General features: G+C 33.4%; 1 protein-coding gene across 2 annotated transcripts in view; it reads right to left on the minus strand.

The window, feature by feature from the left end:
* Positions 1-696: 696 nt before the first annotated feature.
* LOC143251046 (potassium voltage-gated channel protein Shal-like) overlaps positions 697-23400 on the minus strand; it is a 456480-nt gene continuing 433776 nt past the window's right edge. Inside the window, exons 3-5 of one of the 2 annotated variants that reach the window (XM_076502370.1) lie at positions 14987-15169; positions 11510-11662; positions 697-6664 (exon numbers count right to left, since the gene is read on the minus strand). In XM_076502370.1, coding sequence (XP_076358485.1) covers positions 6365-6664; positions 11510-11662; positions 14987-15169 — 636 coding nt within the window. In that variant the 3' untranslated portion in view covers positions 697-6364. Of the gene's footprint in view, positions 6668-11509; positions 11663-14986; positions 15170-23400 lie in introns of both variants that reach the window. The other variant, XM_076502369.1, reaches the window with a different exon arrangement.

Below are 23400 nucleotides of genomic sequence, written 5' to 3' on the forward strand. Positions count from 1 at the left end.
ACATGAATCTAATGACGTATCTCTAACGTTACGGTTTTTATCTCAATATCTAAACAGTGTAAACATTCTATACGGATAATCCTCGATTTACGAACGTTTGATTTACGTTTTTACTCTGTAACGTAATTATTTTTTGTGGGTATTTTTGTTCGGTTTGCATTCACATTTTTCGCCACAACGAAACTTTACGTGGAAGCTATTTTTCACTACCACATAATTCGAATTTAATAGAAGGCTGTTGGCGAAATCTCAGATAAGGCATCACTCCATTGAGTCACGTCTCTTCAAGATAGCTCCTACGCAAACATATTGGACAGAAATGTCACGTGAGTGTGACTACAAAATGTGGGTTAGAAATGCATCCTGTACTTCAGTATTTTTAAACTAATGTGACAAGTGTTTTCAATTTACGTTTTCCGAGACCAAATATCTTTCGTAAACCCTGCGATACCTCTATTATAGTTACCCCTTTCTAAATTTGATTTCAAAAATAGAATGTGTTTATGGTATAACGGTTCCTACCTAAGCCTGATTTCAGCAGAAGAAGTGTGTTTACTGTTACAATAGGCACAGTGACCTGTCTTTATACGTGATCCCAACAATAGGGATGCTGTTAGTGTTATGAAAAGCACAACAACTTGTTTACGTAATTTAAACAATATAAATATGTCATAAAATAACAATGAGCCCCAGAAGTGATTGTCAGTCTTAAAATTTTATTGGCAACAGCTTTGAAATTACAGTGAAACTGGAATTTGTACAGTTTTCAGAACAAATATACATATAAAAAAAATAGTTTTAAGAGCACAGAGACAAACTTAATAAACAATTTCAGAATTGCTAGCACAATTAAACCCATTATATTATAATGAGCTGTTACTTGTAATAGGTGAGTGGGAGAGAGAGAGAGAAAATAAAAGCTAGTTCCAGACTTGTCTTTACAAAAAGCTCTTTCACCGGCTTATTAAAAATACAATTGTAAATTGAGGTACACCATGTTTTGCTTTTGGTTTGATTGTTTAGGAAAGTCTCTATCCACGCATTTATAAGTAAATGTGGTATATGAGAAACTGTGTAACAAGGTGTTCCAAACAGTACGGATAAACAAATTCACATATGTAACTAGGGAGAATTGAAAATGTTAAGTTAAACCTGACACAAGCAGTGTTGTTTTCAGTCATAAAGAGGAATAGCTTTAACACACACACCTGCTCAATGCGGGGACATACACGATCTTTAGACTTTTCAGTGACTGTTCTTAGAAGTGAATTTTGTTTAGAAAAAGGCTCTAAAACTTAGATTAATCAGATTGCTGGCAGTATTTGTTTACATAGAAAAATAGGAATCGTTGAAAACTTACAAATACAATGTAAACAAGCTTTAGGGCTCGGGTCTTCCAAATGAGAAGTAACATTTTTCACCAGAACTTGAAATTTTGGAATGGCAGTATATATATATATATATATATATATATATATATATGTAAAAGCAAGCGTGTTGTTTAAAGTATCAGTTTCATGAAATGTACATCGACTTTATAATGTTAAAATGGAAAGGTATAATAATAATTTTCACTGTCGTCATTCTACAGTAAATGTTTATGTATAATACGAATAATGTGTAACGTACAGTAAATATAATGAAGAGTTGCTAAATATACGATTTTTCGGTCCAAAGAGAATTGTTTCCCCCTAGAAGTCCCTTTATAAGCATTGCATTAAATTCACGATAGTTTTGAAAATAAGAGCTCATAAAATTAATTCTGAGTGATTTTACTGAAAGATAAAAAACATAACAAATAACCCAATTTGCTATTTGTCATTACGTCAATGTACCATAAAATATGCATATTGTCTAATTATAATGTCTTGATCGCAAATAAAAGTATATATTTTTTAGAAATAAGTTTCTTTTTCCAATTCGGATTTGCATGAAAATATTGTAATAATAATTATAATAATGTCAATAACGAAAACTCGTTTTGTTTTTATTTGCTGGATTTGCTTCTACTAATTTTTTTTCGGCGATATCTCCTAGAAGCGACATCTGACACTTGTTTGATCAATTAACACGAATTTTCTTGCGCTCACTAGAAACGGGCTTGCATCATCAAGTTTGTAAATATCTTTCTTTCAAATTTAATGATTTTTATATCTAAATATATAGGAGTACATTTAGCAATTGAATTCACAGAGTAATCATAATGAAATTTCTAGTAGGAAATTCTTATGGTAATATATATGCGGCTATTTTTGGTCTTTATTTATTTTCGTAATTGTGACTCATTTTGGCTTTCACAATATATAGTAAGGCCCGTGAAATCTATTTACCCTCACTAGGCTTTCTTGGAAATGATGCTCGAGTTAAAACATCGGTTTTTAAATTTCCGCCAAAATATAAATATCTCTTCTGTTTTTTTTTGTTTTGTTTTGTTTTTTTGGGTAACTGCCAAAAGAGAAATTAGACGAAAATAAGTTATTCGTCTGGAAGCAGAAAGTTATTGTTTAAAAATATTATATGGGTTTAAAATATAATTACTTTAAATATTTTAATCAAACTGCAGTGAAAATTCAAAGTCCCGCCTGCCATAATATTAATTAAAAAGTCTTGAATATTTTTGCTTTTGATGTCTTACCGTGCACTATTTAATCTGTTGAATAGTGTTATTTTTAGCGTAATATTGTACATAGTTTAATCGGATAAAAGTTAAGATATTGTGTAAATTTAACATCTACACAGAAGATTTGTTTTGATATTGCAATATATATTATTTGGATTTCATGTTAGTTTCAACTGGATTTCACCGAAAAGAATAAAAATGTAACTGCCATTCGTTTTTGCTCGCGAAAATAATGCTTATGTGCGTTACGAGCTAGATATTACGAGTGTTGCTTAACTAGTTACGTCTGTTTGAACTTAACAGACATGATTATGTAATAGAAAAATGTTTCATCTCTATAAAATCAATTTACACTGTCCATTTCTTGTATGGCTGATCTGAGACGCTGTGTACGAAACATCTTTAAACTGAGCCATGTTAACGATATGTACGTTTCATCGCAGCTAATGGTTGTGAAACCACGTAGCGTTTCGGTTGAATGCAACTTTGTTTACCATAGTAACTCACACACAGCAAGAATACAAAAAGAAGGGAAAAATACAAATAAATATAATGTACATCTTATTTTCAAAATTTTAAATAACATGAAGTTTTTTCCCACCTATTTAATCACCATTATACAATGATTTAGAGGATTCTATCCATAACATTTTGAGCACTATTTTTAATATAATTTTAAGCATCTGGTAAGGATAAAGTACTTGACAAACATGCATAATTACACATTTAAACAATCTTACACCAGCTTTCAGGTATTGTTAATGAACTTGAAGATTGTTCAGGCCTAGGACTGCTAACTGTATCAGTATGAATTATTCATCTTATTGCTGAAAATAAACAATATATATATATATATATATATAAACATATTCCCAATGTTTATATAACAAAATTCAAAATTAGCTTTACCTTCTTACGCTTGGCTTTATTAAAACATCCGCCTAATTATCATAGTATTTGTTAATGCATTACCTTTAACTCCTTTTATTTCCTTTTACGGAATATAGACCTTTAACATCTCAGTTTCCTTATTCATCAAAATGGTTGCTCTAGAAAAGATATTGATTAACGTTGCAGATATGCCTTTAACCTCTTTTATTTCCCCTTTACGAGCATATTGTCGTTTGTTTGATCAATTTCAGTTTCATGATGATGGCTGCTCGAGAAAAGACATTGATCAACGCCCCAGTTCAGCCTTAACTTTTTTATTTTCTCTCTAAGAGCATATTAACTTTTGATTTTTCAGTTCCTCTTCTTAGATAACTGGTGCTCTTAGAGTGAGGTGCTGGTCAACATTACAGTTTTAACTGGCTTTATGAAAGTTGATTAGATCCCTTAGCAACTAGATAAGTTTTCAGTGCACACACACACACACAAAAAGTTTCGTTGGTTGTTAGGCAACAAAAGAGGTTAAATGTAAGTGTATAAACCCACAAAAGAGCCGTTCTGAACAATATTTGTAAGCTCCATCAATTTAAATTTACTGTTTTTACTTAAATTTGAGTTCCTGAGTTTAACATAATATTGGCATTATTATGTAACGTGTCCTTCTAGGTACTTAATATCATTGAGTATTCAAATTGTTATACCAAGGACATATTTTATTATTTGTTTATTTGCAAAAAAAAAAAAAAAGTAATACTATCTCATCAACGAGTATTCGGGTAAATATCAGTTTCTACTTGGACAGATTTTCTTAAACAATTGAAAGTTCTTTTAATACAGTATTATGAATTATTCATGAATTATTATAAAGATAAGTCAAATAAGATAAAAAGAAACTTACATGTTTTAACACAAAAAATATTTTAAAAAATTCTAGTAGTCGGTGTAACTAGAAAGATATTTTGGATCAGACTTGTCACAGATAATTTTTCAAACATTAATATTGAGTTTTCAAAAGATGCTATAGAAGCAGAGAATCGTATTTAAGAGATTGTCTAAAATGGTGTAAGGATTTCGAAAGAAGCTTACACATATTTGGCACTCATTAAATATGATTTGAAACAAGAACACCATTCAAGGCAAACAGAGAGAAAGGATAAACACCATAGAAATGTAAAAGTCAGCACAAAGCGTTTAAATGCTTGATGGCGATGTTAAATGTATTATTAGTAAGTTTGGAAAAATATTACACACTTTATTAAGGAAAGATAAAGCGACATGAATCAAAGGAATATCCAAAGCGAATAGTTTCTATACATTCTTATTGGAGACACTCAAAAGTAGCCATCATTATGAGGTAAGATAAATACACACATTCTTCAAGAAGAAGGATCACTTGCATAACTCATAATTTAATACGACAGACTTACAACTAATGTTTCGTTTTCTTATATTTTAATTGTAGTAAGATTTACTATGTCTCACTAATATAAGATACGGAATATACTTGGAATTCTATTCCTTTCAAAAGTTGGAACAACCGCTAATTTCCTACCGTTAAAAGTATAATGTCATGCTACACTTATGCGCAACTCCAACTATTTGAATCTCGAAAAGTTTAATATTTTAATATTTCCCAAGTACAACTGTATTAATCCATCTTTAAGCGTGTCGATTTGTAGAAACATTAACTCCATTCTGTACAAATCTAACTTTCGATCTTTATTTTACACAAACTTCCATAAGCTTGGTTTTTCACCATTCTGACTTGTACACGGGTATGGAGTTACTCATTGTACTTGGAAAATATACAACGGGTGTGTTACAAAAGTTCTTGTTATTAAGTAGATTACCTTGTTTTAGAAGGAAGCCTTAGAGGGATTTGATTCTATTGTACACTAAAAAGCATCTTACTTTATAGAAATGTCAAATTTTCTGCATTTTAAATACATTATCCTTTTTGAGACATTTGAAACCCACGGCAGCTCATAATTGACTCAATTTTCTAAGACCTAAGGTTTTGTGGATCAATACCTTACATTCGGTTTCAATGATATAGAATCTAGTTGGCCAAACCTAAAATCCTTATACCATATAATATTAGCAGACTTAATTCTGGGCTTCAACATATCACATATCTTCAACAGATTCAAATTTTCACGAGATCCAATCTGTTCACTAATCTAATAAAACGCAAATTTTCCACCACAACATACACTATCTGTATATATATATGTATATATACACAGGAAGGCAGAGCACCATGTGGGTGAGGGGGCATAATTGAAATCCTATATAACATAAACCGAGTTTGAAACAGTATGCAGAGAACTATACACAAAAGGTTATTTCTAGATGACCCATTCTGACTCGTTGGTTTCATATTCTGCAGCGAGAATGTGTTTTCCAACTATTGTCAGTGGTATCGTGACATTTTGAACACCGATTTTTTTTTTATCATGCAAAAAATATACATAGCTGCCTTAAAATTGCAACTGGTTTATAGAATTTGTGTTAACTTTGCAATAGATATTTGATCAGATATCTGGATCACACGCTTGTTTCATCTGTAATACACTAAATTATTTCAACGTTTCATACCATACAAGGAGTACAGCTTAACTTTCGTCATTTTCCGTAAGTGTTATTTCCAATATTTCACTCTCTTGCCTGCTTTAAGTTAAATAGCACATCAGAGGACTAGTAACCGTGAATCCTAATTATCACAACCGTAATTTACATGTGAATCACAACGTGTACACCTATCCCTCCGACTTGCAACGTATGGAAGTATCGAGACAGTTCAGTCAATCATCGAGATACAGTAATTGTACATGGATTCTAAAGAACCACTTCACGTTAGAGTGCTGATATACGCACTACGGGTTCTTGAGATGGATATGTTTCAGCATACATGAGTCCTGCACCTGAGTTAGAATTTTCTGTTGGCATTGCAATAACTGTTGTGGTGACGTTACCTCCACCACCTGGCGGTGTATTTACTGTTGTAACCAGAGGAGTAGGATTGTTGAGACTAGAACGAGACATGGAGACAACATGATGCTGGCGATGGTCAGCGGAAGTGGGTGTTCTATTGGACACTCGGACTTGAATGTCGTTCAGTTCTTCTTCTTGTTCAGTGGTTGCAATTTCTTTGTGCTGCTGTCGAGAAAATAGGCAGATTCTGTTTCAAGCGAATGTTAAACTTAAAATAAAGACAGTTTTTCTAAGTATCACGGGTGAGAATACTTTAAATAACAATTTTTAATAAAATACTACGACAACTTTCTAAACATATGTGACAATAATAATATTAAGATTTATATAAAAATGGATGACGAACATTTTTATGCCAATAATTTTATGTTACCAACTAAAATATGAGGGGACGTCTCGAACAGGATGCTAAAATAAGATAAAAAATGTTGATTTGATGAAACAATATTTCTTTCTTTCTCTTACTTTCATTCAATGTTGTATGTAATAAGTGGCCTTTGGATGTTCCCAGAATGTAAATATACGAACAGTGTGAATAATACGTAGAGGGATAGATACTAGGTAATACTCATGGATACATGTTCGTAAAGAACACTTCAAATGAACCCGATTCTTATAATTGTATAGCACTATATATGAAATTACGAAGTTTAATAAACTAGATTTAATAAAACAACGTAATAATATACTTTCTTCTTGTTTGTAAAAAACAAACAGCAACAACGACAAGTTTTTCAAATTGATATGTTTAACCCGGAAAGTTTTTATGTGTCTTTTGCCATTTCAAGAAACTAGTAACCACTACTACCAATCAGAACTTTCTTACAGTAAATGATACTATCTAGAAAGAAATCACAATACACAATTTACGGTTTTGTGAACTGAGTTTAATACATTGTAGTTTTTTTTTTGCATACTCTGAAACTCGACAGTTGGAAAACTTTATTTGTAATCCCCTTCACGGCCAGGTGATTAAGGCGCTCGACTCGTAATCTGAGGGTTGCGGGTTCGAATTCCCGTCGCACCAAACATGCTCGCCCTTTCAGCCGTAGGAGTGCTATAATGTTACGATCAATCCCATTATTCATTGGTAAAAGAGCAGCCCAAGAGTTGGCGGTGGGTGGTGATGACTAGCTGCCTTCGCTCTAGTCTTACACTACTGAATTACGGATAGCTAGCGCAGATAGCCCTCGTGTAGGTTTGCGAGAAATTCAAAAACAAACAAACTACTTTATTTGTAGGTCCAGCACGGTAAGCGATTTTGCACGGGAGTAATTATATTTAGGTTTGATGTAATTGAATATTACATTTCTTTTATTTTTATAGACAGTCTTAAACGCACTGAAACAAATCGTAGAAACTTATCTATTAGAGAAACATTTCATATTTAATTATACTAACATTCAGTAAGGCAACAATCACTATTTCTAAACAAAAAATGAATTAAATGTATTTTTAGTATGTCTTAAAAGCAATAATTTTGGAAGAAACCAAGCAGTGCAAAGAAAACACAATAAAGTATATATTTTTTAATTTATGAAAGAAATGTTTGAGAATTGGTGTTAAAAATATTTCTTCGTTGATTTTGAATAAATAGTTTCTAAACATGTGTAATTAGCTTACGTCAGCTTCTGTTTTCCTGCATTAGAAGCTGAAAAATCTCTGGATCGTTAACCCTAACTTTAACATTGTATGTAGATAAACTATTAGTGTAAACGTTTTCGTGCATTTTCAGTTACAATTATAAAACGTAAAAAACAAACTGTGGAATACTTATGCTACAAAACTGCTGTAAGTAAAATTCAACACTTGTAAATTGAATTTGTTCACTAGTTTGTCGGTAAACAGATAATGAGCTTGTTTATGTAAATAAAGTACCGAAATGATTCGATAAACTAGAATAATTTACAGGATTATCAGAAATATCCGCTATCCGGGAAAGTTTAACCGCTAGTTCCTGCGGAAGGCTATTAGGCCTATGACTTTTTTTAGAATTGTCTGACAGTTCTACAATAGTGTACTCACACTTGGTATTTAAAACAGTTACCATTCATGAGATAAAGGATTTTTTGAAATTTTATTTTTAAAATGAGCTGTAATTATAGCAATACATCAGAATAAATTTTATCGAAGCATTTCTTTGTAGAAGTAGCTAGCATTGAAAGTGCCTTACTTTTCTGTTGCATCACTCAGGACATTTTCACTAAAGGAAAACATAATTTTTCTAAGCTTGTTTTTTGATTGTTTTATATTTGAAGCTATTCTTTTCTTTTGTAATTTCAATTGCTTAAACCTTACGATTACATTTCTATGTAATCATAAATTGTTATTTTTATTGGTAAGCTATAAAAATACAGCCTAATTATAAAAATATCACCTAGTTATGATCGCTGCGGTAGTTTCTAATATCCGAGTTTTGATATATACATCACAAGTTCCATTATAATAACATTATTTTTAAAGCCAATTTGTTTTTCATGTGTTCACAGTCAATATATAAAAGTTTGGGTCTGGCATGGCCTAGTGGTTAGGGCGCTTGACTCGCAATCTAAGAATATGCGGATTTGAATCCTCGTCACACTGAGCAAACTCGCCCTTTTAGTCTCGGGGGCATTGTAATACTACATTAATCCCACTATTTTTTTTGGTAAAAGAGTATCCTAAGAGTTGGCGGTGGTAGTGTTGACTAGCTACCTCCATTCTGTTTTATCACTACTAAGTTAAGAATGATTATCGCGGGATAACCATCATGTAGCTCTGCGGGATATTCAAACCATAAAAATATATTTTTGCGCGTGGTAACTTTTCACTTGACTAATTGGCATGCGAGTTTACGGCGAGGTTTATTTGAACAAGTAAGACAAACACATGTATATATATATGTTTATAATTTTCGTCCTTTTACTTACAGCCGTTGTAGCCTTCTTGTTGTTTTCAAACAGATTGAATATATGCATAAGATTGTATTCGAAACATAAATTACTTCCAAAGTTTAAAGGCTACAAAAAAAGAAGAAAAAAGGAATTTTTTTCACATCTTTAGAATATCCAAGCAGTTTTCATACGTTTCAAGATTTCAGATATCCTAAGCATTGATAGTTTTATTCTTCATACAATCTGTATTCAATGTGGACATTTCGTATTAGTCAGGATATTTCACCTTAAATGCCAGGTTGTACTTTAAGTGCAACTTTTGGAATCCCCTTTTCCCCTTCTCTCTTCATAAGTACCCTGGCAGGGCCAGGTAGTTAGGGCGTTTGACTTCGGGCATTATAATATGATGGGTAATCCCACTATTCGTCAGCAAAAGAGTAGCCTACGAGTTGGCAGTGGGTGGTGATGACTAGCTGCCTTCCCTATAGCTTAGCTTACACTGCTAAATTATGGAGGGCTAACACAGATAGCCCTCGTGTAGCTTTGCACGAAATTAAAAAAACACGTAAAAACAGAACTCTTAAGAAGTTAAGTGAAGAATTATTTTATGCTTATGGTAGGATCTGGTAATAAAAATGAACGTATATATTTTTGAGCGTATACAAAAAAAAAAAAAAGAAAAAGAGACAAGGTCAGCGAGTTAATGCGTTGCCGATACTATATCGTTTAAAGTTTTTTTATTTTAATTAAATAGGTTACATTTTAGATTTTCATTTATATAAAACAATTTTTAGGTATAATAGTAATAATTAAATATTAATATAACCAATGTTTTGCACTGGTGCTTAATAAATGGGTTTAGACTTAACTTAAATTTCACAAGCTTTTCTGAATTGGCAAAAATTACTGTAATTAAGGTCAAAACATTGTTAGCAGCTAGAGTGATGTAAGTGATAAATAAATAAGCCCTTATTATGATAAACTGTTGAAGTTTCCAATACATTAGTACCAAAAAGTTAAATTTTAGACAGCAATTATAATGAGGTTTTCAACTTTGTTTGTAGTTAAACTCAAACTACACAATTGGCTATCTATGCTGTGCCCACCCGGTTATCGAAACCCGTTTGTTGTGTGATAAGCCTTAAGATTTACTACTGAGCCATTGGGAGGTTTTTTTAAAAGCTAACCCATGGTGATTAATTTAGGCCTACTTCCAAATAGTTTCTGTATACTGCACTCAAATACAGTTTATTTTATTCGCTCTTGTCGTTACCTGAGTTCAAAGGTTAATTCGTTGTAGTAACCGTGGTAGAAAAAAGAAGTAAAATATATAAAAATTGAACTTAGTATTTTGATTAAAAGAATTAAATCTTTGTTTGATGAATATTAATAACATGACAATCACACTTGAAATAAACATATTTATGTAGGTATGAATAATGTGATATAAATATATACACATACACAAAATACATCTACGTGTAGATGGGAAATGAGAGCCCTAGAATAATTCCAATAACTAATTTAATCAATTAGTTAGACTATCTTTGTGACGGAATGATTTGAGAGCAGAAGAACAACAATTGTTTAATTCAATAAATTGTTCGTTATCAAGTAAAAATATTATCTGTAATTATCCTTATATCAAACCCGAACCGAATAGAAATAAAAAAAACCTTCAGAAATCAATATGTAGAATTTTTTTTATGAATTGAATTATCTGTAGGTACTAATATTTCTCTGATTAATAATCCATCAATGATGTAGGGAAATCGAAATCAATTTAGAAATCGCATTTTTTAGTGAGTTTAATTGTGGCGACCTCTATTTTCCCAGATTAACAATCTAACGATGATAATATTGGGAAAACTGAAATAAGTCTAGAAATAATATTTTTATACACAACACGTTAGATTGAATTAATTTTGTATCTTTGATACAATATTTTAATTTATTTAATGACGATAGGAACACATCAGCCAAGTACCATCTTGCAGTATTAAGTGTAATTTGCAAATAAAATAACAAGGAAATGAATGCCAATGTTTTAACTATTATATATATGATTATTATGGAAACAAGTGTCCGGACAAGATCATTCCGATGTAATGTAACCTTGGAGTTTGTTTTTTACCAGATATTTTTTACGGTTGCATCGTCTCCCGCAACATGAAGATAAAATACGGCTTTTTTTGGAAGATATTGTAGGAACAGGAGATGGAGGCGGTGAGAAGGAAGAGGTTCTGTTAGACTGAATTGGATGTTCTACTTCCACGAATTCTCGGTCCTGAAAAAAGGAAAGAACTGGTATCAACACTAAAATGGTACACTTAACATATGCGCAGTATGATTATAGACTTCATTATATCGTTATAGTGAGTAATATCACTCTCCATATATTATTAGATGTAACAGTAATCAGGCCCTCCAGTGGCTCAGCGGTATGTCTGCGGACTTACAACGCTAAAAACCGGGTTTCGATACCGGTGGTGGGCAGAGCACAGATAGTCCATTGTGTAGCTTTGTGCTTAATTCAGAACAACAACAGTAATCACTGCCACTCTCCTTATGTTATTAGATGTTATACTAATCAGTGCTACTCTCCATATGTTATTAGATGTTATACTAATCAGTGCTACTCTCCATATGTTATTAGATGTGACAGTAATCAGTGCTATTCTCCTTATGTTATTTGATGTGACAGTAATCGGTGCCACTCTCCATATGTTATTAGATATTAGAGTACTCAGAGCCTCTCTCCATATCTTATCAAATGTTATAGTAATCAGTACAATTCTCCATGTGTTCTTAGACGTTATAGTAATAAGCACCTCTCTACATGTATTCTTAGATGTTATAGTAATAAGCACCTCTCTGCATGTGTTTCTAAATGTTATAGTAATAAGCACCTCTCTGCATATATTCTTAGATGTTATAGTAATCAGTGCCATTACCCTTATGTTCTTAGATGCTATAGTAATAAGTGAGTTAAAAACGATTTATAAATTTTGTGGAGTTTTCATTTGCGCTCTTTCCGTTTCTTTTTTTCTACACATACATATATACTATCTAACTCCCCTTAACTGAAAAAGGTTGGTGCTTTATCTCAAATATGCACGCACCTTCAATCAACTAAATAGGTTTCCTTCAAACACATCTTTGGCTTTGCTTGCGTGTACTCGCAAGAAACAGCTATATGAGAACTTTACAAAACGTTTGGTATCGGCAAATTTTCATTTACGTTTTGTTGTAACGAGAATATAATAAATCAGTTCTTCGTTAAACGAGACAATAATAAAGTCAGAATATTTGGCCATACAGTAGAAATCAGGATACTTAAAGGTAGGGAATTTTGTTTAGGAAACTTGAAATGTCATGCAAAGCACAGCCAAGAAGCAGGAGTGATGCACCCGGTTTTGATTTAGTTAATACAGCTTGAGCAAATTTTTATTTATTTCGGACATAGTTTTATTGATTGAGATGGAAACATTTATTTAGGATAAATAAATATTTTTTTTTTGCAAAAGAATAACGGTTAATATGGTTGATTTAATTTTAAAAATACGATATTTAGAACCATTTTCGTCCGAGCAATGCCAAATAGAGTTGGAATGTTACTTTAAGTTACTAAGCTGTTTGAACGTTGATACTGTATTATTACGATATACATGTGGTGTCAGTTTAAATAACTACCCCCAATAGATGTATGTTAAAATAACTAAACCAATATATATTAAAACTTTTTTCTTTTGTACTAGGTAACTGTTAATTGAAAATACTAAAAATTATAACATTTATTTATATCTAATTCTAGGCCAAGGGAAATTTTTTGTTTGTTTTGAATCACAAAGCTACACAATGGGTTATTTGTGTTGTGACCGGGGATATCATAACCTGATTTTTGGTGTTATAAGCCCCCAGAATTACTGCTGAGCCACTGGAGAGCGTCGTAGAAGTAAGAATGCATTAGTTAATTAAAAATTTCGAAACACACATCAATTTAATAACTTTCAAAGTTTGTATCTAGAGATAAGCCTAAGTTAAAATTCGATCGGACCTTAATATGTATGGATATGATGAGGGTTTGGGCGTGTCCTAGAGTTAATCACTTTCGGCTGGGGTTCGAAACAAGATGCTATTAAACACAGGTTTAGTAGGCACAATATAATAATACCAGTCAATTTTGTTATGCGGTTCAAATAGCTTGAAAATACCTTTGTTGTGGCCGGTGTTGCTGACTGACTATTTTTCTTTAGTCAGAAGTTCAAGATCAGTGACGGCTACACCTCGATTCCAGGTATTTCTCCCCTGGTTATATAGTTTTGCATGCGTAAGGTACCAGGTATTTCTCCCCTGGTTATATAGTTTTGCATGCGTAAGGTACCAGGTATTTCTCCCCTGGTTATATAGTCTTGCATGCGTAAGGTACCAGGTATTTCTCCCTGGTTATATAGTCTTGCAAGGGTACCAGGTATTTTTTGCATGCCCAGGTATTTCTCCCCTGGTTATATAGTCTTGCATGCGTAAGGTACCAGGTATTTCTTCCCTGGTTATATAGTCTTGCATGCGTAAGGTACCAGGTATTTTTAACCTGGTTATATAGTCTTGCATGCGTAAGGTACCATTTCGTTTGAAAATTCCATTTCGAATTGCCAAAGAACTCGTGCAGGGCATGGTCTGGCGATCAAGGCTCTCGACTCGCAACCTGAGGGTCGCGGGTTCGAATTGCTGTCACCAAACATCCCCGCTCTTTCAGCCGTAGGGTCGTTATCATGTAATGGCCAATTTCACTATTAACTAGTTTATAACTGCTATATTAGGAACGGCTAGTGCAGTTAGCCCTCGTGCGAAATTCAAAACAAACCGAACCAATTGGGCCGAGTATTGTTTTTTTTTTTTTTGCACTGTAACTGAATCCTAGGCTATTATGAAGAATCAGCTACAGTACAAGAAATAACGATTCCAAGGAGGAAGGAAGAAATTTACGATGAACGAGACCCCTCAACCCTTGGTCCAAAACATGGACCAAACCCTGACGAAGACGGAAAAGGGTGAAATTTGATTGTCGGTTTTCTTTACAAACCTCGTTAAACCTAAATAAATATAGTTATGATTAGATTCCTTCAGGGTTATAGAAGATTTTCTTACACGAACTCAGACCAGGTCTGATCTAAAGGTAAAAAAATGTGACATAGTTGGGTCTAAAAGTCATTAGAAACACAGATTCGAGGAAAACATTTAAGCAAGTTGTGGAAAAGAAAATCATAGGGATAGTTGTAAATCATGCCTTCACGTCATGTTTGTTCTGTGTCATTTAATATCGTCTAACTCCTAAAATCCCCGCCAGTTGCGTTGCTTTTTTAAAACAAAGCCACATTGGGCTATCTTCTGTGTTCAAGGAGTTGTGGGTGATGATGAAGAGCTTCCTTCCCCCTAGTCTTTGCTAAATTAGGGACGGCTAGCGCAGATAGCTTTTGCGAAATTCAAAAACAAACAATTTAAAGTAATACATTTTCTTAAAAAACAAACAAATTATTGTCGAGTGATGTAAGAATTACTGTATATATAGCTGATGTTTAATCATATTTAAAATAATATAAAGGACACTAACCGTGGTTTTCTCCAGACAGCGGAGGAGATGATGATGCTGTAATTCAAACATGTCTTCATCCTTCTCTTCAACATAATTTTCGCTAGCTTGGGCAGCTATCCTAGCTTCGGCTGCCTTCTTCTTGCTGACAAACGCTGCCCCACTTGTGGCTTTGGCAATTCGTATCCGAGCCATCCTGGATTTCTGAAATAACATTCAGAAATAATAAACATTTTTTTTTTTCCTGCTAGAATTATATCTTATCAAAACACTTTGTGCTCAGGTAATAACATTGTTCTCACAGTTTTCACTATCAATTATGTTGTAATAAAGATTAAGTGAGGACCATTTAGAAATAAATAAATTGTGTTGTAATTTTTATCCGCGACATAGCTAGCGGCTATGAGTTGTTGTTTGTTTTTTTTCTAAATACGAACTCTTAGCTCATAGCTCAATCTTTAGATCGATTCGAGAAATCTAATTACAGTCGCGGATATTGAAGATTCTGTTTAGTTTTGCATCAAACTTTATCATAACAATTCTGATAAATATTTCCTTGTTGTCAGGGTAAACGCACTGAAGTAAGCTAGAGCGTAAAAATGCTAACATCAAACATTAAGTAACCTGTAGAACAACAAAGTAAGGATGTATAATTTATTTGAATACAATAAACGATTAAAAATTAATTATAAGGTTTATAAATTCTGTTAAATTCAAGTAATTAATAGACAGAAGACATAATTTTATCAATTAAAACAATGCAATTATACACGTTTAGTTTGAAGTTAATACGCATATTAACTGTATTGATATTCGGAAGACTTATGAACCATACCGGTTTTGCGAATTCCAAACGCGCAAAAGAAAATGAAACAGCATAACAAGCTATCGTTCGCGCGATCTCCAAGTTATCATTCCTGCGTATTAAGAGAGTAGAAATTATAAATTAAAAAAATGTATTATATCTATTTATTATTATGACATTTGTAGAATAATCAGATCAATGTTTTGAAAATTTGCTAAATGACATTTTCGCAATTATAGATAAACTATCGTTTGTGTAACCATGGGAGCAAGTTTTACCGGTGTGTTGGTAATTAGACTTTGTTACTATTTTCCACATAAACAATAAATAGTGCTGCCATCTACTGATGTAGGAATGAAGCAATCAATGGAAATAAATTAATACATTTTATTTATCTCATACAAGAAACATGCCGCGTAATTTATCACTCATTTAAGATCGTTCATTACTTATAATCTGTATTGTTTTGATAGTAATAATTATTCTATAAACATGAAAACAAATCAGTAATATGCGTATTTTCACATTTTGTAAGAAGTTTTCAATTCCATTTTTTTTTTCCCTCAATTTTCGTGTCTCATATATTTCAACATTCTTAAGCCTATTTGGCTTTTGGATATCCTTTCGTAGCGTCCATTTAATTTCTGGGCGTAAACAGGGTTGTTGAGTTGCCTAATTTAACGTTGGTTTGAATAAAATGTGGGCTAATTCACACTTAACCTTGGTTCACAAATGACATAATGTAACTATAAAAATTAACCACAGAACCTTAAGTCCTCGCTTTGCGAAATTAATTATAATTTTTCGTGTGAATATGAGCACGCTTTAAGAAAGTTTGTTTACAGAGCAGAGCAACATTGTGCTATCTGGTGTGAGCACCACAAGGAATTGAACACTGGATTTTAGCATTGTAAATTGGTAAAATTACCGCTGAGTATGTTCAGGAAAAGAAGGAAAACGTTTAGTTTCTGATATGTATTTAAACGATATTTGTTGGTCACTCTTATAGCTAAGTCTAGTATTTAAACGATCTTTGTTGTTCACTCTTGTAGCTAAGTCTAGTATTTAAACGATCTTTGTTGTTCACTCTTGTATCTAAGTCTAGTATTTAAACGATCTTTGTTGGTCACTCTTGTAGCTAAGTCTAGTATTTAAACGATCTTTGTTGTTCACTCTTGTAGCTAAGTCTAGTATTTAAACGATCTTTGTTGGTCACTCTTCTAGCTAAGTCTAGTATTTAAACGATCTTTGTTGTTCACTCTTGTAGCTAAGTTTAGTATTTAAACGATCTTTGTTGTTCACTCTTGTAGCTAAGTCTATTATTTAAACGATTTTTGTTGTTCACTCTTGTAGCTAAGTCTAGTATTTAAACGATCTTTGTTGGTCACTCTTGTAGCTAAGTCTAGTATTTAAACGATCTTTGTTGTTCACTCTTGTAGCTAAGTCTAGTATTTAAACAATCTTTGTTGTTCACTCTTGTATCTAAGTCTAGTATTTAAACGATCTTTGTTGGTCACTCTTGTAGCTAAGTCTAGTATTTAAACGATTTTTGTTGGTCACTCTTGTAGCTAAGTCTAGTATTTAAACGATCTTTGTTGTTCACTCTTGTAGCTAAGTCTAGTATTTAAACGATCTTTGTTGTTCACTCTTGTAGCTAAGTCTAGTATTTAAACGATCTTTGTTGTTCACTCTTGTAGCTAAGTCTAGTATTTAAACGATCTTTGTTGTTCACTCTTGTAGCTAAGTCTAGTATTTAAACGATCTTTGTTGTTCACTCTTGTAGCTAAGTCTAGTATTTAAACGATCTTTGTTGTTCACTCTTGTAGCTAAGTCTAGTATTTAAACGATCTTTGTTGTTCACTCTTGTATCTAAGTCTAGTATTTAAACGATCTTTGTTGGTCACTCTTGTAGCTAAGTCTAGTATTTAAACGATTTTTGTTGGTCACTCTTGTAGCTAAGTCTAGTATTTAAACGATCTTTGTTGTTCACTCTTGTAGCTAAGTCTAGTATTTAAACGATCTTTGTTGTTCACTCTTGTAGCTAAGTCTAGTATTTAAACGATCTTTGTTGTTCACTCTTGTAGCTAAGTCTATTATTTAAACGATCTTTGTTGTTCACTCTTGTATCTAAGTCTAGTATTTAAATGATTTTTGTTGTTCACTCTTGTAGCTAAGTCTAGTATTTAAACGATCTTTGTTGTTCACTCTTGTAGCTAAGTCTAGTATTTAAACGATATTTGTTGGTCACTCTTGTAGCTAAGTCTAGTATTTAAACGATCTTTGTTGTTCACTCTTGTAGCTAAGTTTAGTATTTAAACGATCTTTGTTGTTCACTCTTGTAGCTAAGTCTATTACCTTTGTAAAATGTACATGAAATCTAATGATAATGTATGTGCAGGTAGTTATATGGAATTAATATAATTACTTTTGTATATTGTACTTAATTGTTTCATTTCAAAATGGCCCGGCATGGCCAAGCGTGTTAAGGCGTTCGACTCGTAATCCGAGGATCGTGGGTTCGAATCCCGGTCCCACCACACATGATCGCCCTCCCAGCCGTGGGGGCGTTATAATATGACAGTCAATCCAACTATTCGGTGGTAAAAGAGTTGCTCAAGAGTTGGCTGTGAATGGTGATGACTAGCTGCCTTCCCTCTAGTCTTACACTGCTAAATTAGGGACGGTTAGCGGAGATAGCCCTCGAGTAGCTTTGCGCGAAATTCAAAAAACAAACATTTCAAAATTGTTTCAATTTCAAGAAATTTCTTAGCAATCTTGAATATAAAATTATTGTTTGTGGAATAACTTTATGTTTTATTAGAAATCTAGTAAATATATTCAATATAATGTTCAGGGTAATTTACTGTTATGTAATGTTGAGCTGTGTTTAGGGTAATCTACTGTCATGAAATATTGAGCTGTGTTCAGGGTAATCTACTGTTACGTAATGTTAAGTTGTGTTCAGGGTAATCTACTGTCATGTAATATTGAGCTGTGTTCAGGGTAATCTACTGTTATGTAATGTTAAGTTGTGTTCTAGGTAATGTTAAGTTGTGTTCATACTGTCATTGTATTGTTGTGTTCAGGGTTTTGTCATGTAATATTGAGCTGTGTTCAAGAACACAGAATGAGAGTTGTGTTCAGGGTACATACTTATATGTTGTTTTTTAGCCTCTTCTGAGTTCAAGAACACAGAATGAGAGGTAGACACTTATATGGTTTCTGCTTTCGGTTTAGTGGACCAGCAGTGTGTTAGTTTTAATAAACCGATAAAATTAAAAACAGAGGATACAGAAGATGAACTATAACGAACATCGAAGTGAAATCTTTAATATTGTGTTCATATATTCTTACAATAGTGAACATTTATTTCAGCTAAAGTTGACGTGTATGTAAGTACACAAAAGTGACTTATCAGAAAACAAACAAAGCAAGAAATATCATGACCACCAACAGAAATAACAACAACAAATACACCAGGGCCATTTCCTAAAACTTGTCACAGCCGCCATTAAACAGTTTCACCTCTAGAGGGACTTCAAGTATGACTCGACGTAATTTGAAATTTCAAAATTTATCTATATCACACACAGCATTTATAAATGCATCTTAGGAAATCTTTGCTTCGCACAGTTTGCATCCAAAGCAATATATAGCATCCATTCATTTCTTCTTCACAGAAGTTAGAAAGTTAATGAGTGAAAAACATGTCATTTATTTTTATTTTCTTTCGGAAGGGGGGTATCCAAAATATTTAGACTTCTTCAGAAATTATGGGCGTGTCCAGTATTCTAGAGTCCGGCGTGACCAGGTGGTTAAGGCGCTCGACTCGTAGTTTGAGGGTCGCGGGTTCGAATCCCCGTCGCACCAAACATGCTCACCCTTTCAGCCGTGGGGGCGTTATAATGTGACGGTCAATCCCACTATTCGTTGGTAAAGGAGTAGCCCAGAAGTAGGGGTGGATGGTGATGACTAGCTGTCTTCCCTTTAGTCTCACACTACTAAATTAGGGACGGACGAGCTCAGATAGCCCTCGTGTAGCTTTGCGTGAAATTCAAAAACAAACAAACCATTATTCTAAAAATAAACAATGGTCTCTGTTAGAGCTCTGTTTTGTTTGTTTCGGAACACTTGAGTGCGATATTAGCATATTGATTAATTTTTATGTTAATATTTTGTTTTAAGACTTGACAGTCGAATCGCAAAAAAAAACAAACCAAGTTTCCACCGACTTCTAAAAGTGTTTCATTGCCCTACATTACTTGCATCTATAAGATTTATGTTCGTTAGACATTGATATAAGATATAAAGATTGGATTAATAAAATATCAGATGTGCCTTTTAATTATAGAGATACTGCCCACCGAGGTCGTCATCATTTCTTTAGGACAATATCCACGATCAGAAGATGATATACTGAAAAATCAAGTAACTGTTTTCATTCCAGAAAACACATTTTCATGTTAATATAATGGTTTGGTTTGAATTTCGCGCAAAGCTAGATGAGGGCTATCTGCGCCAGCCGTCCCTAATTTAGCAGTGTAAGACTAGAGGGAAGGCAGTTAGTCACCATCATATACCGCCAACTCTTGGGCTACTTTATTATCAACGAATAGTGGGATTGGTCATCACGTTATAACGCCCCCACGGTTGAAAGGGCGAGTATGTTTGGTGCGACCGGGATTCGGACCCGCGAACCTCGGATTACGAGTCGAGTGTCGTAATATAATGATGCGTTTGTTTAGTACAAATTTCTCTATCTATATATATATGCAAGGTGTAAAGAAAGTCTACTGATAAAACAAAATATGCGTTATACCTCCACAGTTGGCAGTTTAAGGTTATTTTTATGCATGCTATGAAGCAATGAGACATTTTATCGAATTTTTACTGGTCTGTTGGAAACGATTCATCTGCGTTATATGGGAGTGTTTTCTGTGTCTGAAATGCCAAAGTTTCTTGACTGTGTAATAGTCAAGAAAACATCCTTATGTATTCTTGCCTCATCCCAACGATTAACCCTTGGTGTTTGAAAAATCAGCAGCATTATTACCAGCTCGAGCTTCACGTGTGTTGATGTGTTACTGGTCCTAGTTTAGCTCTGTGCTGTATCGCTGGTTCTCGTTCATAACATCTTGTGCTAACAGTTGGCCAAAGATGAAATAATAATCCGTGATGACGAGAAAACCCACTTGTAGAAAAAAAATTATATGTAAAAACCTCAACATTACAAGAATCGACACATAATTTAAAACAGGAATCCACCGAAAAATCACCCATACTGGACTATACATTCCTTGGGACTCAGCACATGAAACAAAACAAAAACTTAACATACTAAGACACCAAATAAACACAGCCATAAAACTATGCTCACCAGATAAAATTAACGATGAATTAGACAAAATAAAACAATACTTCCTCAACATCAATAAGTTTCCTCCACAAACCATAGAAAACATTATACGCACACACCTAGACAGAAAGCAAAATCAACCAACTAAAGTAAATATATCCCACGATTTAAAAAATCACGAAACCATATACTACTGCATACCATATATTCCCGACATCAGCAGAAAAATAACCAACATTTGGCAAAGACTAGTAACAAAATATGAAATTTCAGTTAATACCAAATTTATTCAAAAACCAGGCACAAAACTAAGGTCTATACTATGTAAAAACTAGACTGACAAACACCACACCAACATTATTTATAGAATACAATGTGATAACTTCCACGACTTCTATATTGGAGAAACGAGTAGAAAAATGGAAACCAGATTAAAAGAACACAAAAAGTCACCTTCACACGTTTTCGAAGACTGCAAATGAAATAAACACAACATAACCACAGAAAACACCCAAACACTAAATAAAGAAACAAACATAAACAAACTCAAAATTAAAGAGGCCTTACTTATACAACAACCTCCCAGTGGTTCAGCGGTATGTCTGCGGACTTACAACGCTAAAAACCGGGTTTCGATACCTGTGGTGGGCAGAGCACAGATAGCCCATTGTGTAGCTTTGTGCTTAATTTAAAACAACAACAACTCAAGCCCAAAATAAACCATACAAAGGAACACCTTTATACTTATATTAATAAATATATCAAACACCTAAGCACGCCCTCTACATTCGTACATTCAATTACACAACCGCCTTCAAACATGTGGTCAGCTATCGGTCAGTAACCCTTTCTTTCTTTGTGAACCTGACGATGACCGAAGAAGTTCGAAACGTGTTCGCTTCTCTACATAGTGTTTTTTCTACCCATACCAGCCGTTTTCACATATAGTGTTAGCCAAAGATGCTGTTTATTCTGTTTAACAGAAGGATACTCTGATAAAACATTCCTGTCCTTGGAACTGTGAATTCGTCCTAAAGATTATCTTGTAAAATATCTCTTACATTTAAATTGTAACTTCTTCATCAGGACCATTTATGTTAAACATTCCTATTGTTTAAATTGTGATTTCTTCACTCGGACCATTCTCGTAAAACATGATTGTTATTTAAACCGTAATTTCTTCATCTGGACCATTCATGTTAAACAATCCTATCGTTTAAGTTGTGACTTCTTCATCAGGACCATTCATGTTAAACATTCCTCTCATTCGAACAGTGACATTATATTTTGAATGTCATGAGAAAATCATTACAACAATATCTAGACTTGGTTAAATTGCCAATAGGTTATACAATATTACAATAGGTTATATTATATTATCCTGTTATTACTTAAACTACATCGATTTATTGCAGCTGAGGTCAACTTATTTGACTTTCTTCAAGTCCTCGCAGGTGTACACTCACAAATCAACCTATTGACCAATAAGCAAAGTCATATTGTAAATTTCATATCTTACAACAGTAATTATCCACTTCAAACTGCCAGTATTAGCTCAACGAACTTGTAAAATATTTTGTTTTGAAATTCTTAAAAAATGAAAAAGATTACGGAAACATTGTTGAGTACCTTAAACACCTGTAAGTGAGTCAGGTTACATTACAAAAATAGCACACTGTATTACAGTTTCAGCGTATACCCATGTCACTTCTAAAGTAACACTGTATTACAGTTTCAGCGTATACCCATGTCACTTCTAAAGTAACACTGTATTACAGTTTCAGCGTATACCCATATCACTCCTAAAGTAACACTGTATTACAGTTTCAGCGTATACCCATATCACTTCTAAAGTAGCACTGTATTACAGTTTCAGCGTATTGCCATGTCACTTCTAAAGTAGCACTGTATTACAGTTTCAGCGTATACCCATATCACTTCTAAAGTAGCACTGTATTACAGTTTCAGCGTATACCCATATCACTCATAAAGTAACACTGTATTACAGTTTCAGCGTATACCCATGTCACTTCTAAAGTAACACTGTATTACAGTTTCAGCGTATACCCATATCACTCCTAAAGTAACACTGTATTACAGTTTCAGCGTATACCCATATCACTCCTAAAGTAACACTGTATTACAGTTTCAGCGTATACCCATATCACTTCTAAAGTAGCACTGTATTACAGTTTCAGCGTATACCCATATCACTCCTAAAGTAACACTGTATTACAATTTCAACGTATTCCCATGTCACTTCTAAAGTAACAC

The sequence above is a fragment of the Tachypleus tridentatus genome, chromosome 5 (assembly GCF_004210375.1).
Source record: "Tachypleus tridentatus isolate NWPU-2018 chromosome 5, ASM421037v1, whole genome shotgun sequence".
Lineage (NCBI taxonomy): Eukaryota > Metazoa > Arthropoda > Merostomata > Xiphosura > Limulidae > Tachypleus > Tachypleus tridentatus.